The 11,658-nt window shown below is 37.5% G+C and overlaps 1 protein-coding gene and 1 non-coding gene across 3 annotated transcripts; both read right to left on the bottom strand.

The window, feature by feature from the left end:
- Window positions 1–1,086: 1,086 nt before the first annotated feature.
- Window positions 1,087–9,415, bottom strand: LOC103695943 (Adaptin ear-binding coat-associated protein 1 NECAP-1). Of its 2 annotated transcripts, XM_039117923.3 has the most exons (9): window positions 9,310–9,415; window positions 8,975–9,226; window positions 8,805–8,836; window positions 6,720–6,820; window positions 6,541–6,613; window positions 6,322–6,353; window positions 3,794–3,884; window positions 3,516–3,627; window positions 1,087–1,569 (listed from the first exon to the last, which is right to left on the bottom strand). In XM_039117923.3, the coding sequence occupies exons 2-9, from the start codon at window positions 9,071–9,073 to the stop codon at window positions 1,273–1,275; spliced, it is 837 nt and encodes a 278-aa protein (XP_038973851.1). In that variant the 5' UTR covers window positions 9,074–9,226; window positions 9,310–9,415; the 3' UTR covers window positions 1,087–1,272. The 2 variants fall into 2 exon arrangements, with proteins under 2 accessions (XP_038973851.1, XP_089782550.1); XM_089926424.1 differs by lacking the exon at window positions 9,310–9,415 and having other exon boundaries at window positions 8,975–9,292.
- A 122-nt stretch (window positions 9,416–9,537) lies between these two features.
- TRNAG-GCC (transfer RNA glycine (anticodon GCC)) lies at window positions 9,538–9,608 on the bottom strand. Its single transcript has one exon. It is a non-coding gene; the product is annotated as a tRNA-Gly (tRNA).
- Between the last annotated feature and the right edge of the window lie 2,050 nt (window positions 9,609–11,658).

Consider the following 11,658-nt stretch of genomic DNA (forward strand, 5'->3'; position numbering starts at 1 on the left):
ACCTGTTTATGGCGGATCGAATACAGATCGGATTGGCAGGTCGAATCATATTTTGACATCCTTAACTGGAGCGTATCTACCAACACAGTTGCATAGTCCGTAAGTAACTTAGTGCAACATGGCAAATTTCATTTTCATATACGCTACTTTGAATGATAGTATCGTCCCAACCAAAATGAAAAACAGAAAGAAAGATAGCACCGCTCAAATGAGATCCGACTTCTACATGCAAATTCAGATGACAGCTCGGTCGATGCCTGACTATATTTAGATATGAACTTGAAAAATATATTGTTTTCATAACAGATTGACAAGACGTAGACCTTTGTACGCCATAATGCAGATGAAATATCTGAAAATAATCCATACAGGGAAAATACTAGGCCAAAATCATTTGGGCTGTTATGGCACTCAATGCGACGAAGCATTCCAGGTTTCGCTATATTTGTAAGACTCCACTTACTTTTAAAACTAGTTTGATTCGTAGAAAAAAAATATATATTTAAATATTTTATAACAAAAATTTATATCTAAAAAAATAAAATAATTGTCGTAATTGGCCATAAACAGCTTATATTTAATTTAACATTTACTTTACTAAAAACATTATATAAAGTATCTATTATGCTCTTAATAAAAAAATTTATCATATTATATTTAAAAATTGAAAGGCACTTTAAAAAAAAATATCCCTGTTTTAAACTCGTGAAATTTAAAATTTCTCATGTTCCATATAAATTTTTTTCTATAAATATAAAAATATTATTTTTAATTAAAAAACTCCTCTTTTTTAAAACTAAATATGAGATATTTTTTATGTTTTTGATTAGCCATATTTTTTCACCCCCTCTTAACGAGTCCTCAGGCTTATGCACCGAGCACACGGTTCATCCGCGTTTCAAATCGATGGATGGCACAAACGCAAGACAAACCGAGACAAACTACATACATGATGTTATTGCCCATATACACCTTCCTGACAAAACTACAACCCTAAGCCGAACTCTGAAACCTGGGCATACGACTGATGACTCCACTTTGCATCCAAACAGACATAGCAATTTTAAACAGCTGGCGTCCCTAATCTTCTTTATGAAGAAAGAAAAATTATGAATAGATTAATAATTCTCATAGCAAACCATGGCACATATATCTAAAATGGCCAAAAACGGATTGTAGTGTCATATAACTTTTTGCGCATTAACCAACATAGCAAATTGAAAAAGAAGATGGTGTAGGCATATCAGCAAAAAGGAAGGGAATATAAAAAATTCAGACAGCTGCCTGAAAATCCCCAAAGTCATCTTCTGGGAAATCCTCAGCACTCTTTTCTGTGGTAGAAGATGATTCTTCGGAATCAGATGGAAATTCGAATTTAGAATGTACACTGGCATCGCTGGTTGATGATCTCTGAGGGCGACCGACGGGAGAAACAGGAGAAAGGGGTCCAGGCGGGGGAGGAGGAGGTTTCAGGCACATTGGAACCTCTTTGTTGGCTGCCTTCTCATTTAATGAGAGATTGCTGAGGCCTTGCTCAACAGATGCAGGCTTTCCTCGGTGGCCTCCTTTCTGCGGCATAAAGAAGGATTAGTCCCACAAATTGACCAGCTAAATTTGCCCGTAAGGATGTCAATGTACAAGAGAATGCAATAAGATTGAAAAATATAGACATGTAATGGGAGCCAAACTTCATGCCATTTAAACTGCATCAGTATTATTTAGAAACAAACAAATACTCAGTCCATCTACAAAGCATGGTCTATGTTTAACTAGTACTTTATAAATGCATCAGCTTATGTAGTAGCACTGGCTACATCACGCATTTCTAGCCACAACTGGTATAGTGCTTATTATGAGAAGTGGTACTATATCGGAACAGGGTTAAAAAGTCAATGTACATTAAGCAACATATGCCAAATGCTATCTGAATGAAAATTGTAATGAAAATGGTTATGAAAATGGGAATGAGAATGACTTAATCTAGTAAGTAATAGTCTAATTTGATGTTCTTCCTTTTCCATATCAAAACTATTGCATGGAAGAATGGAGATCTCCCTGACGAAATATGTAATAGATAGGATCAAGGTGAATGGAATGAGGTGTGTATGGGGTTAATATCTATGAAAAATGCACTCTAAGGAAAATTTTGATGACATAAAAAAGCTTGCAAAGTTGTATAGATTTAAAATTGGGCAAATGGAAAGACCATGCACCTGGTGACTGCTTCATGGATGAACATGGTGGGGATAATGTGGTAAGTCCAGAACAAAAGGACTCGATAAAAGATACGCCACTAAGGGCATGTTCAACTAAAATCTAGGACCCAAGTGCGAAGGAGCTCAGCTTTGTGAAACAGGGGGCTGTGCATGATATCATTAAATGGAAATGATTAGTGGAAACTAATAAAAATTCAGTTGAAAAACGTCGCCTTATGAGATCCACAAAAGCCAATCCCAATTAGTTAGGGCAACTGATAATTGGTCATGGCTATGGTCATACAGCATGCAAAATGTGAAACAGGGGAACTTCGATTTGTATCAACTGAAAATAGAGCGATCTAACAGATTGAGACCAGTAAGGGCATGTTCAACCTTAGTCTAGGGCTCAAGTAAGAAGGAACTCAGCATTGTGAAACAGGAATGCGCATGATATCATTAAATGGAACTGATTAGCAAAAATAATAAAAGTTCAGTTGAAAAAAAAGTCACCCTACTGGATCCACAAAAGCCAATCCTAATTAGTTAGGGCAGTGGTAATTGGTCATGGCTATGGTCTACAGCATCCGTGTAAATTATTAACCGTGGTACTCACTCTATGCATATATATTGACTAGACATTGGCGCACACAATGCATGTGAGCAGCTGTGAATAGTTTTCCTTTTCTGTATATATTCTCAAAAATACAAATCTTTTAAGAGAGTAAGAGAGAAAGACAAGGGCATCGAGATCTGATATTTTCAAACCACCATAGCGATTAGGGATATTCATTTAGCAACTATTTCAAGGAACACTCAATAGGCTTCTGCATTGGGACTCTAAGAAAGAGATTGGTTAGAATAGATTAAGTCGTGTTTCTCTCGAAAATGGATTTAGTGTTGGGACTCTAAAAAAGAGATTAGGTTGAAAAAGACTATATATTCTTTCCACATGCTTTTCACATGAGCATACCATGGAATGTCCAACCAATGGATGACAGATGCTTTAGAGTTACCATTATATATAATAAGAGATGATTCTGCACTGGTTGTATATTTTGACCAATGTTTCTAAATGATATTAATAGGTTTTGAATGATAATTCTTAGTTTTCAAGTTAATGATTCTTTTATTACGCAATTCCTTATATTAAATCTAACAAGAACCAGCAGAGGCGTATGTATAATACATAAAATGTATGGTGAAAGATGTAATACAAACCTGCACCAGCACTGTATCATCCTGATATCAATAAGAACACTGGCCATGGGCTTGTTCTCAAAGTAATATGTCAGAACAACTTCGGCAAAGGAAACTTACATTTTTTATTTGGAGCACCAGAGTTTCGCCTTCTTTTAGACTATAATCAACTGATGATGTAGTCTGATAATGCTGTTCCATCTCTTCAGCTGTTTTCTTTTTGTTTAAATATCTTTGAGATTGTAAAGGAGCAAACATTCAATGAAATGGACTGTTGAAAGTATCCATCCCTACAGAAAGCCAAAGCTCAAGGCCCAATTTTTTTTGGATGCCTGGATGAAAAATGTTTTCTTTTAATTTCTAAGCCACATAGACAGGTGGAATAAACATAAGGATACTTCATATGGTCATAGAGAGCAGCTTGAAAGTCATAAGCTTCCGGCCTTTCTCGGAAACCCAAACCAATGAAAGCATGCCGTCGGCGACCATCTGCAGGTTTTTTATGTTTCAAATTATTAATTTTGTGTTTGTGATCACATCCACGAAATTTGATAAATTCATACAAAAATTAAATGCTCGCCAAAGGAATAGGTCAGTGTTGCATAAAAGCTAATGAAGGCTATGGCACTATTGGGTTAAGAAAAAGCACTGATTATCTCAATTATTTCAGCAATAACACCAAAGTAAGTGACATGATATCAATGGCAGCACTATGAATAGATCAAATATAAAGCAAGCACATCTCACCTAGCAATGATTTATAAAATTCCAATAGACAATTGGCATTATTTTGGATTTGTAATAATGTCTCCACAAAACTTCAGTTTAGCAATATCTTTATAAAGAAAACATAAATCAAAACTAGCAGGTTTTAACGGTTTCTCAAAATGCATCTGAATTCAAATTAAATGTCAGATCATGGGACATGTTCCACAAATTTTAATGCTCTTATAAATTACACTTCATAAGCTGTATTAAATATATTTGGAGTTAACTTTAAAAAGATTCCTTAAAAAAAGTTCTCTACATTCCGCTACCAACTTTGAGAATCTTAATGTTATTTTGATGTTTACAAAGCCATTAAGGCCATATGGAAGTGTTAATGCCATTAACTCAAGTGATTAATTACATAAACACTCAAGGAAGAAAGAAGCGATACATACTCAATACATCCATGATGCACTCTTCTACTACGTTTAAAAAGGACTCTCAAGAACTCATCTTAGGATAAATCTTTTAGAAGAACTTGGGAAAAAATCTAATTTTCAGTTTGACAAAATTGAGAGTGAAGTTTTCTTGATAAGGGGCAATTCTGTCTTTTTACTAATCAAAGAGATGAAACTTGTATGTGCCATTCATCCTAAATTCATTTGAATATCTATTTATTGATTTAATGAGCTGAACTAACCTTAAGATGTAGAAAATCAGGATTAGAGTCGACCCCAGGAAGTTTGGAGTCGACTCTGATACAATTGGCACGCTTTGGCATGCTATGGCACACTATTGAACACTTGGCACAGAGTTGGAGTCGAGCCCAGACGAATTGGAGTCGACCCTGGCACATTTGGCACGCTTGGCACAAGGTTCGGGTCGACCCCAAAAATCAGCATTGAAGCTTGAGTCGACCCCAACAAGTTTCACAAGAAAACAACCCTCTGGATTTAGTGTTAGAGCCGACCCCAAGATGCTTGGAGTCGACCCCAGTCAAGGTCGAGTCGACCCAGCTTGAAACATCAGAAAAACAAGTCTCTGAATTTTCTGAGAGGGCCGACCCCAGCCAAGTTCAAGTCGACTCCAGCCAAGGTGGAGTCGACCCCAGCCAAGGTGGAGTCGACCCCAGCCTATAGAACAATAACTCGAGCCGACCCCAGATTTGCTCGGGTCGACCCCAGCACGACTGACAGCATAACGACTAGTTCTGCAGATGTACTTTTTAGTGCTCCAACGGCTAGAAACGGCTAGTTTCTCCATTCCAGCAACTGGGGAGTAATCATTTGAAGTTGGAAAAGTATTTAAGAGACACTATTTATCAGAGAAAAGAATCTTTTGCAAAAATCAAGAGTGCATTCAAGAGAAAAAATAGCCTAAGTGTTCTTCATTTATTTGCTTCATTCAAATTCTGAAACAAGGTGGTTGGGCAGTCTTCAAGTATCTTCAAGAGCTCTACCAACCCCTTGAGGAGTGAAGGAACATTGGCAAAGAAGAGAAGAGCAATCTACAAAGCAATAACTATTCTCTTACCTCTTCTTTAAGTGCATAATTGTATTACTTTTTCTTTGTGAGCCCGTAAAACCAACGGTGTAGGTTGTTGGTGAGCCCGTAAAACCAATAGTTAAGTTTAATTGGTGATCCCGTAAAACCAATTGTAGGGTTTTTGGATTGTGAGCCCGGTAAAACAATCCAACTGTAATCCGAGGAATTATAGTGAATTTCTAAGGAGACGCTTGGAAAGTGGACGTAGGTGCCTTGGGGTGCACCGAACCACTATAGCTCTTTTGTGTTTGCGTTGTGTTTATTTTGCTTCTACTGCACTTATATACTTTAACACAAGCCAAAACAATTCACCCATCTATCAACTTAATTAAGGTCCTAAAAATTTAGAAAACCCAATTCACCCCCCCCCCCCCCTCTCTCGAATTGTTATCTTGGGCAACAAGTCCATCCAGATCTCTTAAATACATGTCACAGGGGGTTTCTCAATATCTAACTCATTTACAGATTACTGGGTTATACTCATTCTGTACAACCTTGATTCCTTTTTCCATCACTTTATTTTCTATCATTGCAAATGTACAGTTTTCACTGGCTCAACCTAGAATTGTGCTTTTGCACCAATTATATGCCTAAAACTTGAAAGGAAATTTAACAAGAACCTTGTAAAGTGAACTAAATATTTTAGCATCCAAGGGAAGGACAAGAAACTTACCTATATCTTCTTCAACTCGAAGCACAAAGTATCTGGAGAAACAATGAACGATGATTTAGTGACAAAAAAGTTCAATTGCAGATAAAAATAATTGTTCATGTATTGTCTGTGCAATAACTCAGAGAGCATAGCTTGTATCATCCAAATATTTAAACCAAATGGAATCTGAAACTGGTTACAAGAATTTATTAGAACAAACAGAAAGATAAAATAATGAACCTGCTGCTGTCAATTACAGGCTCCACTGGATGTGGCTCACCCTCTCTCAGAAATGCTCTAGCATAAAGTTCTCCTGAGTTAAAAGTTTCAGATGACCAGTTAAAATAAGAACTATGAGCAACATCAAAGAATATTCCCTTCTTTTTGATTCTACATACTAACTAAAAAGACACCTGCACCTGTAGTCTTGTCTTCCAGTCTAATAATACACTCCTCCCCCTTGCTAACAACTTTTAGCGCCCCTTCCCAGTTCCATTTGTTCACATTCCACTCATCAGCCCTAAACAGCAACATCATGTTTCAGATTCGCTCAGCTAAAGGATTTTATTGTCAGCAAAATCATTTAATGTGAATATATCTTAAATGAGAATGTATTTAGGTGTGCACAAAGAGATCAAAACAGACTGAAGCTTCCATGGAGCGTCAGCACATTTAAATCAAAGACAGAAAACCCATTTTTAAACATAGCAAAAGAAATGTTCAGCAACCACTATTGCCAATATTTTCTAGTTCAATGCAAAGCTAAGATAAACGCTATCAATATCAGCTGTGCAGACCATCTTGATCCTCATGCCAGGACGGCATTCACACATTTACCTTTTTACAATTTGAAAAGAGCTTAGCATAGTGCTACTAGAATTTCAGAATCTTCTTCTGAAAACAAAGCATTGTCGAAAACAGGATATCAACAACAATTTGCTACCCATGGAATTCAGGTACCCCACCCAATATGCTTATCCAAAAAGGGAATTAAATTTATTTTTAAGTATATGATAGCTTATTAATCAAACAATCAAAAGAGGTTTCCGAAACAGTTGCAGTTGCATTACCAGTCCCTCGTGATACGTTATTTCAACCGGCAATCAATGGAAATCCTACGAAGTTGTTTTGAGATATAGTGGAATTACAGTATATAAGAATTGATCTAAGATTGAAGCCGAATTCCCTAAGAAAGTGCTAGAGCTTGTAACGTTGTATGGTTCAGAATCATGGCTAATTAAGACTTTCCAAGCATGAAGGATGCAGCACGAAATCAGGGGCGGCCTAATACATTTGGGGGCCTAAGGCGAATCTAATGAATGAGGCCTCTTTTTTTAATAATAAATTTTTTTAATAAGTATAAAATACTTAAAAAAATGATATGAAAATAGATAGCTATCAAGTACACTATTTCAACAAGGATACATAAATCTAACAAAGATAGACAAGAAGCCTTTTCAATTTAATATAATTCTTGAATGGAAGCACAGAAAAGTAATTGTCCTAAAAGAAGGGCCATGAAACTGATTAAATAACTGGGATAATGCTTGGCAATACTGTTTACCATGTCAAGCAAGAGCAGAATAGGAAAAGGTCATCCCATGGCACTTCATGGTCAAGGTAAAGAAAAGAATTTGTCCCGAAAGGGACCTCTCTATAAGAGAAAGTAGGGGCATTATGGGAAATTCACTCCATCCAATTAATAAAAGTCCCATCCCACCATCTCCCCTTCAAGTGAGTACCCAAGCAGCCACTGCAACATTACAGCACAGCAGCCATTCAACACCCCTCCCTCCTTTTCTTTCTCTACCCTCCAAGAAGTCCATCTCCAATCCCTCTATCTTTCTTCCTGATGGCCCAGCTGGATCAGGAGTAATGTGAGGGAAGGAAAACCAAGACCAAAACCAAAAAAGAGAAGGGATGAAAGATAAAGAGTGGCTTCAGACGTGGATCAAGCCAACCAAATCCCTCCTCTCTCTCTCTCTCTCTCCAGTCTCCACCCAAAACAAAACTACTGTCCCCAACTTCTCAAATTGCCCCACTACAGGCCAGGAAACTCTCCACCTCCCTTCCATCAAGGGGGGAAGACTCGTAGCCAGCTCCTGTTCCCGTTTTATATGGGGCCTTTGCTTCCTTTTGGTCAGCCTCCCGGAGGCCTTCCATTGGCCCGAGGCCTTAGGCGACCGAGGCGGGCCGGCCCTGCACGAAATTTAACTACATGGAAGGAAATCGTATATTCATCTTTGAATCGTCAGTATCAATATATCACATAAAAGATTCCATATCTCGTCTCGAGTTGAGCAGTTCATTCCATAAATTCCAAAGAAGCATTAATAATCGGGTCAAAATCCATCTATCCAAAACCCTAATTTCTCAAATAATGGTCTCACCCAACTCCCAGATTCTTCAAGATTGTATCTTTGTTGCAACCTAATCATCGAGAAATAACTACAATTCAAGAAATTAAATTCGAGAAAACGGTGATGAATTAGTGGAAGCAAAACCTGTAGGAAGCTGCGCTCTTCCTCGGAGGTATCTGTTCAAAACCAATCATATATAAGACCCAATGAATCAAGAAGTGGAATTGAAATTTTCAACAGAGGGGATGATTTCTACTGGGAAGACAATAAGAATATGGAAGAATCGGTGATGGGATTAGGGAAAGAGTGGGAACCAAATAGACGTAGCACTCGTTGACTTGGAACAGGACGAGTTCGACAGCTTCGGCCTCTTCGGTCTCTTTCCCCGCGGCGGCTTGATGCTGTTCTTCCATCGGACGGCTGTTCGGAAGGGATCAAAAGATCGCCGCTGTGGCCGCTGCTGCCTCGGTTTGGGTTGGTGTTGGATTTTGGAGGAAGAGGAAGGTCGGTGAGGAGACCCTTCAATTCTATTCTCTCTTTGGCTATTAATTACCTTTCGTCAGGTTCTGGAAGTAGAAATTGAAAAAGATTGGATCCTTCTGGTAGAAAAGATGGATTGAGAGAGAAGGGAGAGAACACAAAGACTGACCTGGCTAGGAGTAGAAATTTACGGCCTGATGTGGATCAAGGAAAGAGATCGCAAGTAGGATTTGTTTAGAATTAGATTTGATGATGGATATATTATGAAAGGAAATTACCAAAAGGACCAGGACTTTCATATATTGAAGGCGGAAGGAGACAAGAATATGCTCCGAAAATTGCATACGCACCAAAAGAAAAAGAGGGGGAGAAATAAAAAAAAAAAAAACAGAGCCAGTGCACCAGCCGGGAATCGAACCCGGGTCTGTACCGTGGCAGGGTACTATTCTACCACTAGACCACTGGTGCTTGATGTTGAATTTCCTCTTTTATATTCTACACAAATGTACGCTTCAAAGACGTGCTCACCAACGCCGTTAGTTGAATTATGATTTGCTGTTAGGCCATGAGTCTATTCAAACTTCGTTCCAAAGACTTAGAGCAGCTACCAATGGTCATTCTCATTGTTTGGTAGAAGCGCACTGCTAGGCCTGGTAGGGACGAACAAGAATACTTTATCCCAATATTTCTCACATTCACCGGAGGTTTTCAAAGCTTGTGAGGCTCGTTTGGTTCGCGGAAAGCATTTTTCCTCATAAGAATATGATTCCTGAGACGCAAATTTTCAGAAAAAAGATGCCTGAAAAAGTACTTTTGGCATGTTTGGTTGACCATAAGAAAGTAACAGATTTTCAGAGTGCTTATGTTTGGTTGACCACCCATTTTTCTGAGAAAGTTATTTATAATTCCTATTATACCTTTAATAAAAATTAAGTCTTTAATGACTCTTTAATGCTGAAGGGCCTTTTTGAAAAAAAATAAAAATGGAGTGGTTTCCGCCTCATGGAAAAGTAACTATTCCATGTTTATTATAGGAAAGACTTTCTCATAAAATGTGGAAATCATATTTCCATAGGAATACAACTTTCTCATCTATCTCCTTTAAAAACTACAACCAAACAAGAGGCATCTCATTACTTTCTCGTTGACCATATTTTTTCCCTTTTTTTTCCTGCGAACCAAACGAGCCCGTGATGTTGGGCTTTATTGACATTGAGACAAGCCATCCCTATGCTTTATGCAGGATATTTCAAGATCATGGCCACTCTTTGACCAAAATTCAGGATTAGCTGTTGTTTTTAAAAATAATTTAATTTTGACTATCAGAATTAATTTAGAATTGCAAACATTGAGTAGGGAATTTGAATCCATATGTTAATAATGTAGTACCCCGAAATATATTAGCTTGTATCAATTTAGATGATAAGGGTTGAAATATCAATTTTATCTCTATGAGAGAATGTTTACTGATGATATACAGCAATATCCCATACAGCATAATGCAGATGTATAATAGATGCAACACGCCTATCCCGTTGATAGAAGGAGAGCCTTTATAGGCATAAAAAGCTACATTTGTTGAATAACTAATTGGCTTCAAAAACTTCAATATTTAGGAAAAGGATCAACGGTATATATTAAATTCAACACCCTTTACTTGCAACCCATACCATGCATGTGGAGAGATGATAACAATTAAAATGAGTCAACGCAATAATTGAGATAAAAAAAATAGTTAGCGTGGAGTGATCAAAGCTCAAGCTATTGGGAAAAAGGTAATCAATGAAAAAGCTATTGCGTAAGTTAGATAACTTCAGGTACTAATAAATAACTAGTATAGATGGGATTCCAGTAAATTTAAATTTTGATACTATGTTAAATAACCAATTGACCAAAAACTTAAATCACTAAAACAAAAAAGCAATGGTTCGATGATGATGTAGATTCGGCTCGACAAGATTTAGATATTCCATATAAAATAAATCTACACAACTTATATGAAGAGATTTACATATACCATCTACATTGACATATTTCATATAAGATTTGAAAGGATTGCACGGAGATTACTTCTATCCATAAAAGGAAAATATCTCCTAATTGCATCGCAATCTGTATCTTATTTAATATATCACAAGAATATACAAAAAAAAAGGTAAAGGCAATAGAAGCTGGACTTGCGAAGATTATAGTGGGGCCTTTCCTCCAAAATCATTTTTTTCATATTTTCTTTGCATGAGATGGAGAATTAAAGCATCATATATGGTTAACTAACACTCTTAAAAAACAACTCGTCTCTTAAAGAAAGACAGATCTCCGGATAGTGGACCTGCACTAGCCGCTTAAAGAAAGACATGAAAGATGGCTTGGCCGCCCCCTTGCAATTCTAAGCTAGAATCTTCATAAATCATAATCTACATAGTCGGCCTCAAAATCATCCTCCCCCTGGGCCAGGGGAGCTGCCTCAAACTCGCGGCCAAGGCCGCCTTGCTGCTGGTCCTCATCGCATGCATCGGAT

This window comes from Phoenix dactylifera, chromosome 1 (genome assembly GCF_051530095.1).
Source record: "Phoenix dactylifera cultivar Ajwa chromosome 1, Ajwa_hap1_PhDact_Kaust_v1.1, whole genome shotgun sequence".
Taxonomy (NCBI): Eukaryota; Viridiplantae; Streptophyta; class Magnoliopsida; order Arecales; family Arecaceae; genus Phoenix; species Phoenix dactylifera.

Excerpts from the sequence above, each read along its gene's own strand:
- LOC103695943 (XM_039117923.3), bottom strand. The coding sequence starts at position 9,073 with ATGGAAGAACAGCATCAAGCCGCCGCGGGGAAAGAGACCGAAGAGGCC. Across the intron at positions 6,614-6,719 it reads ACTGGAAGACAAGACTACAG|GAGAACTTTATGCTAGAGCA; the intron begins GTGCAGGTGTCT and ends CTTTTAACTCAG. Across the intron at positions 1,570-3,515 it reads TGGTGCTCCAAATAAAAAAT|AAAGGAGGCCACCGAGGAAA; the intron begins GTAAGTTTCCTT and ends TTTATGCCGCAG.